Raw genomic sequence first — 18,630 nt, forward strand, 5'->3', positions numbered from 1 at the left:
AGAGATACCGCCTGACCTGCTGAGTTACTCCAGCAATTTGTCTCTTTTTTTTTGTAAACCAACATCTGCAGCTCCGTGTTTCTACAAATCGCTCTGGAGTAAGGCACAGAAAAGACAATTTAAGGACTTGGTGACATGACCCTACTAGCTTCAAACCCAACTGTATTGCTAAATGAACTTGATTTACTAATCTAGATTGACAAAGGGCTATCAAGCTGGCCAAACGCATTCCAGACTGCAGCTACAGGTTTTGTTCTGCAACAGGATCTTTGAAATGCACCTTAAAGATTTGCCAGCTGTTAAAACTCAGGATTTAAAAAAAAACTTTGTAAGTTTTGGACACTTGGAGATAATTCCAAATTGATAGCAATTAAAATAAGTTGACATCTGTAATTTATTTTTAGAGTTTGAATACAAAATATATTTTAAAACATATATAGAGGAATTAAAAACATTAAATTATACCAAACGATTTACTTTTTGTTGGCTTCCACCATAACTCCATTGGTCAATTTTAAATTGGTGTGGCCAAAAATCCAGGTCGAATCAGGTACAAGATTTCAGAGGTGACTCATAATGTTGGAGTAATCAGGCCGCATCTCTGGATGGAAGGAATGGATGACGTTTCGGGTCAATAGACAATAGACAATAGGTGCAGGAGTAGGCCATTCGGCCCTTCGAGCCAGCACCACCACTCAATGTGATCATGGTTGATCATTCTCAATCAATACCCCGTTCCTGCCTTCTCCCCATACCCCCTGACTCCGCTATCCTTAAGAGCTCTATCTAGCTCTCTCTTGAATACATTCAGAAAATTGGCCTCCATTGCCTTCTGAGGCAGTGAATTCCACAGATTTACAACTCTCTGACTGAAAAAGTTTTTCCTCATCTCCGTTCTAAAAGGCCTACCCCTTATTCTTAAACTGTGGCTCCTGGTTCTGGACTCCCCCAACATTGGGAACATGTTTCCTGCCTCTAATGTGCCCGACCCCTTAATAATCTTATATGTTTCAATAAGATCCCCTCTCATTCTTCTAAATTCCAGTGTACACAAGCCTAGCCGCTCCAAGACCCTTCTTCAGACTGAGAGTCAAGGGAGAGGGAGACATAGAGATATTGAAGGGTAAGCTATAAAAAAGAAAGATCAAAGAGGACGTAGATCAAGGGAAATGTAGGGAAGGTTAGCTGAGGGGAAGGGGACAACGAGGCAAAGGCAACAATGATCATTTCTACATTTTCCTTGATCTTCGTCATGTCATAAGGAATAGGAGTAGAATTAGTCCATTCAACCCATCAAGTCTACTCCACTATTCAATCATGGCTGATCTACTCTCCCTCCCAACCCCATTCTCCTGCCTTCTCCCCATTATCTCTGACACCTATACAAATCAAGAATCTATCTATCTCTGGCTTCACAACCTTGTGTGGCGAAGAACTCCACAGGTTTACTACCCTCTAACTAAAGAACTTTCTCTTCATCTCCTTCCTAAAAGAATTTTCCTTTAATTCTGAGGCTATGATCTCCAGTCCTAGACTCGCCCACTAGTGGAAACATTCTCTCCACGTCCACTCTATCCAAGCCGCTCACTGTTCTGTATGTTTCCATGAGGTCCCCCCTCATTTTTCTAAACTCCAGCGAGTGCAGGCCCAGTGCTGACAAATGCTCATCATCGGTTAACCTACTCATCCCCTCTGATCTGTCGGTTTCATACCTTCCAAATCTCTGGAACCACCTTTCATCACCTTACCCTTCCATTTGTCTCCTGAAGGCAGGTTCCCTGGGATGGCAGGACTTTCATATGAAGAAAGACTGGATAGACTAGGCTTATACTCGCTGGAATTTAGAAGACTGAGGGGGGATCTTATTGAAACATATAAAATTCTTAAGGGGTTGGAGAGGCTAGATGCGGGAAGATTGTTCCCGATGTTGGGGAAGTCCAGAACCAGGGGTCACAGCTTAAGGATAAGGGGGAAGTCTTTTAGGATCGAGATGAGAAAACATTTCTTCACACAGAGAGTGGTGAGTCTGTGGAATTCTCTGCCACAGAAGGTAGTTGAGGCCAGTTCATTGGCTATATTTAAGAGGGAGTTAGATGTGGCCCTTGTGGCTAAAGGGATCAGGGGGTATGGAGAGAAGGCAGGTACAGGTTACTGAGCTGGATGATCAGCCATGATCATATTGAATGGCGGTGCAGGCTCGAAGGGCCGAATGGCCTACTCCTGTACCTATTTTCTACGTTTCTATGTCTCCCTCTTCTCTGACTCTCAGTCTGAAGAATGGTTTTGATCCAAAATGTCACCCATTCATTCTATCCAGAGATGCTGCCTGTCCCGCTGAGTTTCTCCAGCATTTTGTGACTACCTTCAGTGTAAACCAGCATCTGCAGTTCCTTCCTACACGTTCAGAGTTGACTCCCCATAGTGAATGAAATAACGTCAGTAGTCATCGACAGTGTGCACTGACAGATATGGTGTTCCAAATTCAGGACTTGACAAGAATCTTGGATCTAGTAGTTTTAACGGCCAGTTTTTGGCAGCAAGATCCAGATTATTGTGATTCCTTTCACATTGATATTCTGCACGTAGTGACAAATGTTCACAAATTCACAATAACATCTCTTATTTATGCACCTGACAATTAAGTGTCAAACATTGTCAATCAAAATTGCATTGCTTTCCAATTCTTAAATAATTCAACTACTTGCTTTATCGCACAATTATTGGGATAAAAGAAATATGCATAGTTTCAATGAGAGTTTATTTTAATTGCCCATTGCATTTTGGATCAAAATGTAAATGGGAACATTTTAATAAAAAATAGCAAAGCGATTTGTTCCATTAATTCATTGAAGATTATTGTAATTACATTTGAATTTTGGTAGGTGGCAGTATATTTCTTTCTGTGTATGTAATATCTATGTCAGTCATCTCTATTTAAAAAAATGGATACATTAAAATATATGTGTAAGTGCAATCTTTGAGTTGGATAACAGTTTGGGAACAGCTCCATCCAAGAATGCAAGAAATTGCAGAGAATTGTGGAATAATTCTTGATTAGTACGGGTGTCAGAGGTTATGGGGAGAAGGCAGGAGAATAGGGTTTGGAGGGAGAGATAGATCATACATGATTGAATGGCAGAGTAGACTTGATGGGCAGAGTGGCCTAGTTCTGCTCTTATAATCTTATAGAAAAGACAAATAAGGAGAGGGGACCAAAAGTATGATTACATCGATTAATTTATAATAAACTCTTTAATGAATGTAAAATAATTTTATTTTCGAGAATATAACCTAGGAAATTGAAGATGGAGATATAGCTTTCAGTGATGTGCAAAAAAGGAGTAAATTAACTGGAGAATATTTTTGAAGGAGTGGGCAGTTTGTGTTGTGGTGTGAAAGGTATGATCGGAAAATGCTACATTAATAGTGAGGATTAATACCAACAAGAAATGTAATAACTTTTAGCAGTGACCATTGTAAATTATGGGCTGCACACTGCCACTGCCTTAGAGTTGCTGCCTTTTAGTGCCAGAGACCCAGGTTCGATCCTGACTACGGGTACTGTCTGTACAGAGTTTGTACGTTCTCCCTGTGACCACGTGGGTTTTCCACGGGTGCTCTGGTTTCCTCCCACACTCCAAAGGCGTACAGGTTTGTAGATTAATTGGCTTCAGTAAAAATTGTAAATTGTTCCTAGTGTGTAGGTTAGTGCTAGTGGACAGGGTGATTGCTGGTCGATGCTGACTGGATGGGCCGAAGGGCCTGTTACTGCACTGTATCTCCAAGCTAAACTAAACGCAAGATATCGTGAGAATGGAGGACAGTAAGAATGTGCAATTGATGCACATATAGGAAAAGTGAGTTTCAGATGAGCCACAATCTTGGAAGGAAGAGATAATGAACAAAAATGCCTTGAGTAAATTGACTTGAAAAATTGACATGGGCATGAACGTGGGTAAGGTTAGGGATGAGACTAAGCAGAATTATTCACAAAATGCTGGAGTAACTCAGCAGGTCAGGTAGCATCTTGGGAGAGAAGGAATGGGTGACGTTTCGGGTCGAGACCCTTCTTCAGATTTCATCCCCAACCTTAACCACATTCATGATGGAAAGTTGGATTGTTGAATATTTATCTTCGGCTTCAAGTTCTCTCTGATGTTGTACAGAAGCTGTGATGTTGCTGAATCCATTCACATAATTTGTTAAAGGAAGGTGAAATGGATCTAAAGACAATTGATTGACCTTCAACATTTTAATATGGCTATTTAGACTCGGTCAAGGTGGGATATCAGAGGGATTTTGCTTGACAACAGGCGGATGTGAAAAAATGGGTGCCAGCATACGTTTGCAAGCTAATACTATGTCTGTGGTTAAAACAGACACCTCCTCAGAGATGGTAGAGAATAAAAATAGTAGAGGAAAGCATAGCTGAAGGTGAACAATAAACAGAGATATTGATAGCCTGAGGTTGAGAGATAATGGTAGCAATTTAGGAGCCACACGAACCTGCCCCGCTGAGTTACTCCAGCTTTATGTGTCTATCTTAAGTGATAACTGGAGCTCAGGTGCTATGAAAAGCCTTTACAACTGTTTCAAAGTGTTCAAACAGCGAGAGATATTTGAAAAAACTGTTGAAATAGATTTAAATGAAAATTAAGATATTATATTTATTTAAAATACATTTAAATAATATAAATTAATTAGTCACAGTTACCATGCAGTGATCTGAATATGATCATAAACAGTGTAGCTTGCATGAGATAAGCGCAGAAATATCTAAAATGCACTCAGACAGATAGATTGGTGTAGATTAAAGTGATATATTAGTCCTTACTTTCAATTGTGATTGTATTTCTGGAGAACAATATAGAACAGTGACAACGTTATTATTAATACAGGGGACATATTTTTGTTGTGAAGCCAGATAACGCAACCCCATCCGTTGAAGCTCGTAAGCAAATATGAAAACATATATATATTACAGCTTGTCTGGGCACTTCTAGTCATCAGCCTTCATCGTTGACTCTGACAACAAACACATTCCTTTACTGGACGTATCTTTGAGACTGGGTTCAAATTACAACAAAAGCCCCAAGATACTTGTGAGGTACACATAGTAGGCGATGTTTAAAGTGGTGATGGACATGAACATGTCACCAATATGTCAGAGAAATACTTGCTACCATTTTTTTTGCTTCTCGAATAGTGATGAATAATTTAATCAATATTTTATGGTCTTTTGATCTCAATCTCAAAGGAAAGCATTGCTCTCCAACTTGAATTGGAATAGGAGAAACACAGTGCCTCAATTTTACAATTTCCATCCTCGGTTTCAAATCTGTGCTTAACCTATCCTATCTCCTGAACGTGCTTCAGCTGTATAGTGTGTGTGGGAAAGAACCCCAACAGTCTTTCCAGGTGAGACAGAGGTTCACTCATCTACTGTATCCACTGTTCCGGGTGTCACTCATCTACTGTATCCACTGTTCCGGGTGTCAACTTCAGTACATCGGCGAGACAAAGCGTAGGCTCGGCGATCGTTTCGCTCAACACCTCCACTCAGTCCGCCTTAACCTATGTGATCTCCCAGTGGCTCAGCACTTCAACGCCCCCTCCCATTCCCAATCTGACCTTTCTGTCCTGGGCCTCCTCCATTGTCAGAGTGAGGCCCAGTGCAAATTGGAGGAACAGCACCTCATATTTCGGTTGGGTAGTTTACACCCCAGTGGTATGAACATTGACTTCTCTAACTCCAAATAGCCCTTGCTTCCCCTCTCTCTCCATCCCCTCCCCATTCCCAGTTCTCCCACCAGTCTTACTGTCTCTGACTACATTCTATCTTTGTCCCGCCCCCTCCCCTGAGATCATTCTGAAGAAGGGTCTCGACCCGAAACGTCACCCATTCCTTCTATCCAGAGATACTGCCTGTCCCGCTGAGTTACTCCAGCATTTTGTGTCTACCAGCTATATAATCTCTGTGTTCCTTCCATTCTGGCATTTCCATTTATTGTTTGCTTCAAAATTGCTGATCTGCTCTCCGGCGCTGAAAAAGCTTTGGGATTCCCTTCCTGAACGTCACTCCCCTCTGTTTCTCTGTCCACTTAGACAACACCTAAAATCAACACCTGTGATCAAATCTACGGTCATTTTTCTATTTTCCCTTCATGCAGCACATTGTCAAGTTTTATTTCATTACATGTGAGTGCCTTAAATTTTTTAAAGAGTAATAGGCTATCAATAAATAGAAATTGTTATTGTTCAGGTTTTAGATTTTATTTTAGATTTAGAGATACAGCGCGGAAACAGGCCCTTCGGCCCACCGAGTCCGCGCTGCCCAGCGATCCCCGCACATTAACACTATCCTACACACACTAGGGACAATTTTTACATTTGCCCAGTCAATTAACCTACAAACCTGTACGTCTTTGGAGTGTGGGAGGAAACCGAAGATCTCGGAGAAAACCCACGCAGGTCACGGGGAGAACGTACAAACTCCGTACAGACGGCGCCCGTAGTCAGTATCGAACCTGTCTCCGACGCTGGATTCACTGTAAGGCAGCAACTCTACCGCTGCGCCACCATGCGAGACTTAGTTTGAAGTCTTCTTGCCAGGTTAATTTGACTTCAATGCATCAAACTGGAACTGTGGAGCCACATTAGTTATTGGGAAAAACACAAGTTTTGTGTTGTGTGTCAGGTCCAATCTCCTGATAATTGTCAACACCTGTCATTTTATTAAAAATGCAAAACTGAGCAGAGTAAGATTCACTTCCATTCTTGCTGGCAAAGCATTTGGAATCTCTGACTATTTGGAGCAGTGCTCCATTTGCTGCCAATTTAAATTCATTGCCAAAGACTGTCCATCTCGCCACATTTAGTCTGTTATATGGAAGATGGATTGCACTGTATATCCTCCAAGACAACTCGTGGAGGTCAGCTATCTATTAAAGCTGTTCGGAAGTCTCAGAACATAATGCACTGTATCTCCTTACTACTCACAAATGTCAATCTGTTAAGTATTTGGATATGTAATAGTACTTATTTGAGTATCGATCTATTTAAAGCGAAGGGGAAAAGATTTAAGGTGAAGGGGAAAAGATTTAATAGGTAACCTTTTCACACAAAGGGTGGTAGGTGTATGGAACGAGCTGCCAGAGGAGGTAGTTGAGGCTGGGACTATACCAACGTTTAAAACACTGTTCGACAGGTACATGGATAGGACAGGTTTGGAGGGATATGGACTAAACGTGGGCAGGTGGGACTAGTGTGGCCAGTGTGGACAAGTTGGGCCGAAGAGCCTATTTCCCCACTGTATCACTCTATGACCCTATAGTTTATATCTTTAAACCTGACCAACTTCCACTACCTACTATTAGGAACAAAGTTGCATGCTGCAGTATGTGTAGCTTTGTACTTCACTTGCTGTCAGTGCAACACACAATTATTTCCTGATTGTTCAATGCACAATTATACACACAATTATTACTTTGCATTGAACACAGTAATCAGGAAACTATTTCCAGCTGCGTACCAATAAACTATTGCTTGCTAATGACCATGTTTCGAAATTACATTGATTGTATTCCCTGACACACTGAATCTAATTTAAAAAAAGTCAATACCAAATGTGTAGATGCTGTGAGCTGAATCAAGTTAACTGCCAGCTTCCAGCTTCCAGCTTCCAGCTTCCAGCTTCCAGCTTCCAGCTTCCAGCTTCCAGCTTCCAGCTTCCAGCTTCCTATTGGTTCAGACACCTGGGCCTCAACACATCTTGGACTTCCATGTGTGCAGCTCCAAGAAAAGATGCAACTCAGATGCCAGTAAATGTATACCTCTGATTGCTCCTGCTGGTGTAATGCTACGGTGGTTATGGGAGATTTCAACATGCAGGTAGACTGGGAAAATCAGGTTGGTAATGGACCCCAGGAAAGGGCGTTTGTGGAGTGCCTCCGAGATGGATTCTTAGAACAGCTTGTACTGGAGCCTACCAGGGAGAAGGCAATTCTGGATTTAGTGTTGTGCAACGAAAAAGGGAGGGAGAGAGAAAACGGGGAATTATAGACCAGTTAGCCTAACATCGGTAGTGGGGAAAATGCTAGAGTCAGTTATTAAAGATGTGATAGCATCACATTTGGAAAGTGGTGAAATCATCGGACAAAGTCAGCATGGATTTACCAAAGGCAAATCATGTCTGACGAATCTTATAGAATTTTTCGAGGATGTAACTAGTAGAGTGGATAAGGGAGAACCAGTCGATGTGTTATATCTGGACTTTCAGAAGGCCTTCGACAAGGGGTCACATAGGAGACTGTTGTACAAACTTAAAGCACACGGTATTGAGGGTTCAGTGTTGAGGTGGATAGAAAATTGGTTGGCGGACAGGAAGCAAAGAGTAGGAATAAACGGGTCCTTTTCGGAATGGCAGGCAGTGACTAGTGGGGTACCGCAAGGCTCAGTGCTAGGACCCCAGTTATTTACAGTGTATATTAATGATTTGGACGAGGGAATTGAATGCAACATCTCTAAGTTTGCGGATGACACGAAGCTGGGTGGCAGTGTTAGCTGCGAGGAGGATGCTAGGAGGCTGCAGAGTGACTTGGATAGATTAGGCGAGTGGGCAAATGCATGGCAGATGCAATATAATGTGGATAAATGTGAGGTTATCCACTTTGGCGGCAAGAACAGGAAAGCAGAGTATTACCTGAATGGTGACCGATTGGGAGAAGGGGAGATGCAACGTGACCTGGGTGTCATGGTGCACCAGTCATTGAAAGCAAGCATGCAGGTGCAGCAGGCAGTGAAGAAAGCGAATGGTATGTTGGCATTCATAGCAAGAGGATTTGAGTTTAGGAGCAGGGAGGTTCTGCTGCAATTGTACAGGGCCTTGGTGAGACCGCACCTGGAGTATTGTGTGCAGTTTTGGTCTCCTATCCTGAGGAAAGACGTTCTTGCCTTAGAGGGAGTACAGAGAAGGTTCACCAGATTGATCCCTGGGATGGCGGGACTTTCATATGAGGAAAGACTGGATAGACTGGGCTTGTACTCGCTGGAATTTAGAAGACTGAGGGGGGATCTTATAGAAACATATAAAATTCTTAAGGGGTTGGAGAGGCTAGATGCGGGAAGATTGTTCCCGATGTTGGGGGAGTCCAGAACCAGGGGTCACAGCTTAAGGATAAGGGGGAAGTCTTTTAGGACCGAGATGAGAAAACATTTCTTCACACAGAGAGTGGTGAGTCTGTGGAATTCTCTGCCACAGAAGGTATTTGAGGCCAGTTCATTGGCTATATTTAAGAGGGAGTTAGATGTGGCCCTTTTTGCTAAAGGGATTAGGGGGTATGGAGAGAAGGCAGGTACAGGTTACTGAGCTGGATGATCAGCCATGATCATATTGAATGGCAGTTCAGGCTCGAAGCTATGTTTCTATGTTTCTATGAACCTGATTTGATAAGGGGACTAGAGGTAAATGAGCCATTAGGAGGCAGTGACCACAATATGATTAGTTTTAATCTACAAATTGAGAGGGAGAAGGGAAAATTGGAAGTGTCAGTATTACAGAATAGCAAAGGGGATTACAGAGGCATGAGGCAGGAGCTGGCCAGATTTGACTGGAAGGAGGCCCTAGCAGGGAAGACTGTGGAACAGCAATGGCAGGTATTCCTGGGAATAATACAGAAGTTGCAGGATCAATTCATCCCAAAGAGGGGGAAGGATTCTAAGGGGTGTAAGAGGCACCCGTGGCTGACAAGGGAAGTCAAGGACAGCATAAAAATAAAAGCGAAGAAGTATAACATAGCAAAGAAGAGCGGGAAGCCAGAGGATTGGGACTCTTTTAAAGAGCAACAGAAGATAACTAAAAAGGCAATACGGGGAGAAAAGATGAGGTACGAGGGTAAGCTAGCCAATAATATAAAGGAGGATAGTAAAAGCTTCTTTAGGTACGTGAAGAGGAAAAAAATAGTTAAGGCAAATGTGGGTCCCTTAAAGACAGAAGCAGGGGAATTCATTATGGGGAACAAGGAAATGGCAGACGAGTTGAACCAGTACTTTGGATCTGTCTTCACTAAGGAAGATACAAACAATCTCCCAGATGTTCTAGTGGCCAGAGATCCTAGGGTGATGGAGGAACTGAAGGAAATTGACATTAGGCAGGAAATGGTGTTGGGTAGACTGATGGGACTGAAGGCTGATAAATCCCCAGGGCCTGATGATCTGCATCCCAGGGTACTTAAGGAGGTGGCGCTAGAAATTGTGGACGCATTGGTGATCATTTTCCAATGTTCTATAGATTCAGGGTCAGTTCCTGTGGATTGAAGGGTTGATAATGTTATCCCACTTTTTAAGAAAGGAGGGAAAGAGAAAACAGGAAATTATAGGTTAGTTAGTCTGACATCGGTCGTGGGGAAGATGCTGGTCAATTATAGAAGACAAAATTGCGGAGCATTTGGATAGCAGTAACAGGATCGTTCCGAGTCAACATGGATTTACGAAGGGGAAATCATGCTTGACTAATCTTCTGGAATTTTTTGAGGATGTAACTAGGAAAATGGACAGGGGAGAGCCGGTGGATGTGGTGAACATTGACTTTCAGAAAGCCTTCGACAAGGTCCCACAAAGGAGATTAGTGGGCAAAATTAGAGCGCATGGTATTGGGGGTAGGGTACCGACATGGATAGAAAATTGGTTGGTAGACAGAAAGCAAAGAGTGGGGATAAATGGGTCCCTTTCAGAATGGCAGGCAGTGACTAGTGGGGTACCGCAAGGCTCGGTGCTGGGACCGCAGCTATTTACAATATACATTAATGACTTGGATGAAGGGATTAAAAGTAACATTAGCAAATTTGCAGATGACACAAAGCTGGGTGGCAGTGTGAACTGTGAGGAAGATGCTATGAGGTTGCAGGGTGACTTAGACAGGTTGTGTGAGTGGGCGGATGCATGGCAGATGCAGTTTAATGTGGATAAGTGTGAGGTTATCCACTTTGGTGGTAGGAATAGGAAGGCAGATTATTATCTGAATGGTGTCAAGTTAGGAAAAGGGGACGTACAACGAGATCTGGGTGTCTTAGTGCATCAGTCACTGCAAGGAAGCATGCAGGTACAGCAGGCAGTGAAGAAAGCTAATGGAATGTTGGCCTTCATAACAAGAGGAGTTGAGTACAGGAGCAAAGAGGTCCTTCTGCAGTTGTACAGGGCCCTAGTGAGACCGCACCTGGAGTACTGTGTGCAGTTTTGGTCTCCAACCTTGAGGAAGGATATTCTTGCTATTGAGGGCGTGCAGCGTAGGTTAATTCCTGGAATGGCGGGACTGTCATATGTTGAAAGACTGGAATGACTAGCTAGGCTTGTATACTCTGGAATTTAGAAGGATGAGAGGGGATCTTATTGAAACATATAAGATTATTAAGGGGTTGTACACGTGAGAAGCAGGAAACTTGTTCCCAATGTTGGGGGAGTCCAGAACCAGGGGCCACAGTTTAAGAATAAGGGGTAAGCCATTTAGAACGGAGATGAGGAAAAACCTTTTCAGTTAGAGAGTTATAAATCTGTGGAATTCTCTGCCTCAGAAGGCAGTGGAGGCCAATTCTCTGAATGCTTTCAAGAGTGAGCTAGATACTCTTAAGGATAGCGGAGTCAGGGGGTATGGGGAGAAGGCAGGAACGTGGTACTGATTGAGAATGATCAGCCATGATCACATTGAATGGTGGTGCTGGCTCGAAGGGCCGAATGGCCTCCTCCTGCACCTATTGTCTATTGTCTATTATCTATTGTCATGCAGCTGGGGACTCAAAGCCTGGAAATCATAATTAGCTGGAAGGTATCACAAAATGCTGGAGTAACTCAACAGGTCAGGCAGCATCTAGGAGAGAAGGAATTGGTGACGTTTCGGGTCGAGATCCTTCTTCGGACTGATTATTAGAATGATTAGCTGGAACAATCAAATTGAAATTGCTTGGTCCAGTCTTTCCAGCAAATTTCTAGGATTCCCACACACAGTTCAGCATAACCTCTCCCAACACGGCTAGCTTCAAACTACAACTGGGATTTTATGTTGATAGATTAGTTTTATAGTTGCCCCTCTTAAACTTCCACTGTGCCCTTTGGTTCTGGACAAGGTGAAACAGTTTATTTTGGCATTGTTATCGTGTCCCTTCAGAATCCTAAACACAGCATGGTTGTGGTTTCTCTAAGTTTTTATCATGGGGAAAATGTGCAATTTGCATAATTCCTCCCTTCATCTTTTCAATTGCTCTGATTAATCTCTTCTGTATTCTTTCAATAGCTGCAATTGACTCTTTGCATTGTGGTGATTGGGATTGAACAAATGGATGAAGCGGGAAAGCATTTAGTAAAGGAAACGGTTTTCAAAAGGATAGATCTGAAAATTCTGCACCGAATTAGGTTGAGGAAATTAAGTCGAGGAAAAGTTAAGAGAATAAAGGAGACATAAATGGAAAAAAGTAGAAAATACAACAGAAAACAGCAGTGGTTTTCTAAATGTCGAAACGAGAGTGAAAATGGGGCCATTGCATTTTCTGGATTGTGAAATGTTATTTTGTGACTGTTATTGTTTTGATGGGTTCAGATGGTAGGGTTTAAAGAAGGGAACAGACATTATTTTTTTTATTGTTGGATTGGAAATATTGCCTGGGAGAAGAAAGTTTAGAAAGTTTAGGGTAAACTAAGCTCTCTCGACAGAGAGAGCAGATGACATCTCTCAACAGAGTTGGTTGATAATTTGCAATACCGCTGCACAATCTTTGAAAATATATAGGAACATAGAAACATAGAAAATAGGTGCAGGAGTAGGCCATTCGGCCCTTCGAGCCTGCACCGCCATTCAATATGATCATGGCTGATCATCCCAGGGCCGTTTTTACAGCATTATGGGCCCCCGGGCAAAGCAGTGTACTGGGGCCCCTACCGTTACTCTCCCCCACCCCCCTTTCCCTACCAGCCCCCCCCTGTCGTGCCGGCGAAAAGCACTTACCGAAAAGCACTTAGCACAGCGATGGACTACATTGTTGCGAAAAGCACTTACAGATCGCTGTGAGAAGCACTTAGTGACTGAAAATGTTGCGAAAAAAGCACTTATTGAACCTACATTTTTAAAGTAGTATTTATTTATTGCAAGTCACTTAACATACACAGATCAGCATGGGGCCCCTATGCTCGTGGGCCCCCGGGCAAGTGCCCATCAGGCCCATGCGTTAAGACGGCCCTGGATCATCCAGCTCAGTATCCTGTACCTGCCTTCTCTCCATACCCCCTGATCCCTTTAGCCACAAGGGCCACATCTAACTCCCTCTTAAATATAGCCAATGAACTGGCCTCAACTACCTTCTGTGGCAGAGAATTCCACAGACTCACCACTCTCTGTGTGAAGAAATGTTTTCTCATCTCGGTCCTAAAAGACTTCCCCCTTATCCTTAAGGTGTGACCCCTGGTTCTGGAATAAGATTCTTAATTCTTGATTCTTAAGCATAGCAAAGATGAACTCTGGGGGGCATCCTGTGCATAGTAAGACTTTAATCTCCAGATCAGCAGGGAAAGAGCCTTTAAATCTTTTGTTTGCAATTTAAAAAAAATTGAATTGAATAAAATTGAACTATGTTTCAAAACTATTATTATACAATTCATCCAGAAACTGTTTTAAGGACGCAAATTATTTTAATTCTTTTGAATCATACTTGTGCAAAATCCTATTGCAGGAATATGTATAAATTTCAGCACATTATCAATGGGAACCTGCCCTAAAATTTCCTTTGCATACACTGGTCAGTGATAAGATGGCAGATGTGAGCTGAGGCTCCAGCATTTATTCCTATTTGCTACAAATGCCTGTTAAACTACAATCAATAAATAGACCCTTTTCCAGGGTGTCGTTAAAGCATTTAAAACTTTTATGAAAGGGTAAGTTTTTTGATTGCCGATTTCTAGCAGCATCATATAACTGCTCTTTCTGTTTATGATATGCTCAGAACTATCCAAGGAGAATACATCACAGATGTGCAAATGTTAGTGGCATCTCTCAAGATAGTAAAATTGTTTGAATATTTATTGTTCTTTTAATAAATCCTCAATAAGCTGCTGTCAAGTAGCATCATGCCTTTCCTCTTCTCGGGCACGGCAATATTACTCTGAGGCATCTCTCTTTAGTTGCTCTGTTTCCATTTTCTTTCAGTGCCCTGTGGTGGAATTTTAACTAAACGCAGAGGGAACATTCTGTCCCCGAGTTATCCTGAGCCATATGACAACAATTTGAACTGCATCTGGAAAATCACAGTGCCCGAAGGTGCGGGCGTACAAGTAAGGATGTTCTTTCTATTTACTTTTATCTCATCCCATTGTTAAGATTTGAGGCATTTGCTTCCATTTTGGTTTGGTTTGCACAAGTACTGATGGAAGATGAAAGCACTGCTTTGAGCTCATGAACTCATACTCAAGCAAAATGAGGATGCTGGAAATATTAAATGAATTCAAAATGCTGGACATAGTCAGAGGTCTGGTATCATCCATGAAGACAGATGAAGCATACAGCACCCCAGTACCTGAAGTTCCTCTTGATCGTTTCCTTTTGTTTTCATACAGTTCTCCCAATTTTTAAGCTAACTTTTACTTTCCCATGCATCCCACAAACTCCAGCATTCATTAAGCACACACAATCATTCACACACACACATTTATATAGTTTTTACACATATATACACACACGCACGCTCACAGGCACGCGCACACACACACACACACACACACACACACACACACACACACACACACACACACACACACACACACACACACACACACACACACACACACACACACACAGGCACGCGCACACACACACACACACACACACACACACACACACACACACACACACACACACACACACACACACACACACACACACACACACACACACACACACACACACACACATAAAACAAACAAAAAACAAACAAATAAACAATAGTGCAAAAAGACAAAACCTATGCCCCCAAGTCCATGTAGTTTGGAGCTTATTTGAGGTTGTAGTGTTTAATAGCCTGATGGCTGTGGGGAAGAAGCTGTTCCTGAACCTGGACGTTACAGTTTTCAGGCTCCTGTACCTTCTTCCCGATGGCAGGGGTGAGATGAGTGTGTGGCCAGGGTGGTGTGGGTCTCTGATGATGCTGGCGGCCTTTTTGAGGCAGTGACTCCTGTAAATCCCTTTAATGGTGGAGGAGGTGAGAACCCGTGATGGACCAGGCAGTGATCGCCACTTTCTGCAATCTTCTTGGCTCCTGGGCATTCAAATGTATCTAGAAGTAGATTGATATATCGGAACAATTAAAATGTTGTTTGCAGAACAATCACAGACACATAGGCTCAGCCAACACACACAAACATAAATTATACATGAATTATACATTAAACATACATTCTGCAACACAGTAGAAATAAAAAATAGACTGAGCAAAAATGCCTCTGCATTCCTTTGCATTGGAGTTGCCATTCCAGGCCATGATGCAACCAGTCCAGATACTTTCTACAGTTCAATTGCAGACGTTTGTACGAGTATTCTGTAGCATGCTGAAGCTCTTTAAACTTTCTACGTAAGTATAAGTACTGGTGCATCCGCTTTGAGATTGCATCTATGTGCTGAACCCAGGGATGCCGAGGAATTTGTAGCTGCTAGCTCTCTCCACCACTGACCCACCACGGAACATTGGAAGATGATAATCAAAATCTGTGCTATTTGCTTCTATGATCAGTCTGGATTCAGTTTTATCCACATCCATTGATTTATGCACGTGTCTCCCTGTGTGTATTTATCATTCCCAACCCTTTCCATTCTTCCTCCTCAATCTCAATGCCTAGAACATTTCCCTCTTCAATGAAGATGGATGCAAGGTGTTCATTCAGAACTTTACTTACGTTTTCTGCCTTTCTTATCTTCTTCTGTTTCAAAGGTGAATTGCTCATCTTTGAGTTTTCATTGACTTTACCAGTCAAGATCTTTTCAATGTATCTTCTTTGTCTTAATTTCCTCTTTTTAAATTTCACTCCGACACTTTCTATAATCCTCCAGTCTTTCTGTAGTATTGAGTTCTTAACCTGACCGCGGGAGAAGACGGCAGGGGAAGAGAAATGACAATCTGGCCTTCCATCACAGTGAGGAGGGGACTGGAGGAGACTCACTGTGATGGATGTTTCTTTTTTTTTGTTGTTGTGTTGGTTGTGGTTGTGTAATTGCTTATTTTATTGCTCTTATTGTTGGACTGTGGGTGACGAAATCTCGTCCAAAAGACTTGTTTTTTGGATGACAAATAAAGGTAATTCTGATTCTGATTCTGATCATAGAATAAACAACCCTTTTTTTTTGCTGCTATAAGTTTTGCATCATCCATGTGGGTTTTGTTTTCAACTGCATCGTATATTTAATGTTGTGACATTTTCAATAAATTGTAAAGGTTTTTTATTATACCAATTTTTAACTTTGTATATCAAGGATTTGGATTGAAATGTATACTTTCAATGTGCTGTATTTTTCTAAAAGAATGTATTTACCCCTTTCAGGTACAGGTACTAAGCTTTGCAACAGAACATAACTGGGACTCACTGGATTTCTTTGATGGAATCGACACTAATGCTCCAAGGCTAGGCAGTTTTTCAGGTCAGAATATGAATAAGACAAATATATATGAAATTTATTTAAAATGCCACCCACTCTTTTCATTAGTGCATTGTTACTTGCATAACACAATATGCGGTAATCAAGAAGTATCAGCGAGTAAAGGATTATCAAAACTGCAGTAATATAATTTATATTGACTGATTGTACCTTAGATTAGGTAACCAAATCTGTCAGTTTTCATTCTTCACAGTTAAGATTCATATTTTTCTTTCAAAAATGTAATCTATTTCTGATTATCTCACCAAGAAGAACTAAGCTTTCTAGTTTGTGCTTATTTTGTGCTTCTGTGGATAGAAGTCTTTATTAGTTCATATATTACAGTATATAATATGTATTTTAGATTTGATAGCATTAGTTTACGTCTCTGTTCAAATGATGCAACAAAAACACATGAATGCACATTACAATGCACTTTGCAGATGACTTAACCCACTTATTCTTTTTGGGGTTCACGTGTTCGAAAAAAACATAATTTGAAGGTCCAAAGGCTAATAAATTTATTGTGCAATATGCCTGGCTTTGACTATACTGGGGTCTGCTAATCTCATCGACATACCGAGAAATCTTCTTAAGGGCGTGTAAATTCGTGAATCTGCATTAAAATGATTTTTTTAGCAGATGCTTGTGAAATAGTACATTGCACGATAATGTCAAAGTTGCCCCTCCAGTTACTGCAAATTACTAATTTAAGGCTATTCTCAACATTTCCCACAGATTACTCATCTTCGCCTTTGCATAATTAATTCCGATTCATCCTGGCATTAACACGACTGACTAGTGAAGCACCATGCAGCTAACAAATTTGTAACTTATCTCTGGTAGCAGATTTATTAAGAGATGGACAAATAGAAACATAATAGACCTTTATCAGGAAATTCTTATGGCACATGAAGTTTAGTATAATTTAGTTTCGAGATACAGCGTGGAAACCGACCCTCCAGCCCACCAAGTCCACACCGACCAGCGATCCCCGCACATTAACACTATCCTACACACACTAGGGAAAATTTACAATGTTACCAAGCCAATTAGCCTGCACACCTGCACGTCTTTGGAGTGTGGGAGGAAACTGGAGCACGCGGAGAAAACCCATGCAGGTCACGGGAGAACATACAAACTTCATACAGACAGCACCCAGGATCAAGCCCAGGTCTCTAGTGCAGCAACTCTACCACTGCGCCACCGTGCCACCAAAGTGATCCCCAGAAATCGTTAGTGAGGGTATATTACAGATATAAACCTCCGTTTGATTTCTGTTTTGGGCGAATATGGATGGCAAAATTCCAAGGGGCTACCATGGATCTCAGTCTAGAAGATTCATTGACCTCAGTTCTGTGATAGATTGGTACAAAGCGCTGGTTCCTTTAAATCACTGCCATTTTACAGTCGTCCTCATTCCCAATGCCTGCCTACAACAATATGAATGATGACGAGATAGCAAGACTGTGTTCAGTCAGTCACAACTTAAGCTTTTTAGTTTCCTGTGGTATCAGGAAATGAGTAGTAGTATCTGACAGTGAGTATCTGGCAAAGAGTCTGAAGAAGATGCTGCCTTCTCTCCCGAGATGCTGCCTGTCCCGCTGAGTTACTCCAGCTTTTTGTGTCTATCATCGGTTTAATCCAGCATCTGCAGCTCCTTCCTACATAATGAGTAATAGCTGTTACACAAGTACAAGGCAATGTATGGACCTCCAATTCTTCAGTCTCAGGAGTGAAAAAGAGACGTCTGGACTGGTTTCTTGAAGTGCAAATGTTTCTTTAAAAGCATGAAGATCAGTTGGTTTAGGGGTCATGGATATGGTTGGTGCACTGAAGCGGGAGCGGTCAAGTGTATCCCAAAGATAGTGTGTATCAAAGAGGGCAGTAGTCTTGGGTTCCAGAACAATATTGATCGGCTGGTAATTTAGTCAGAGCAATAACAGATGGGACTTTAATTCTGCTAAGTT

General features: G+C 41.9%; 1 protein-coding gene across 2 annotated transcripts in view; it reads left to right on the forward strand.

Annotated features, from left to right (window-relative positions):
* Positions 1-18,630, forward strand: part of csmd3b (CUB and Sushi multiple domains 3b) — a 1,698,079-nt gene that overhangs the window by 1,478,477 nt on the left and 200,972 nt on the right. For both annotated transcript variants that reach the window (XM_078397138.1, XM_078397139.1), the window contains exons 35-36: positions 14,186-14,310; positions 16,567-16,663. In XM_078397138.1, coding sequence (XP_078253264.1) covers positions 14,186-14,310; positions 16,567-16,663 — 222 coding nt within the window. The remainder of the gene's footprint in view (positions 1-14,185; positions 14,311-16,566; positions 16,664-18,630) is intronic.

Source organism: Rhinoraja longicauda, chromosome 4 (genome assembly GCF_053455715.1).
Source record: "Rhinoraja longicauda isolate Sanriku21f chromosome 4, sRhiLon1.1, whole genome shotgun sequence".
Taxonomy (NCBI): domain Eukaryota; kingdom Metazoa; phylum Chordata; class Chondrichthyes; order Rajiformes; family Arhynchobatidae; genus Rhinoraja; species Rhinoraja longicauda.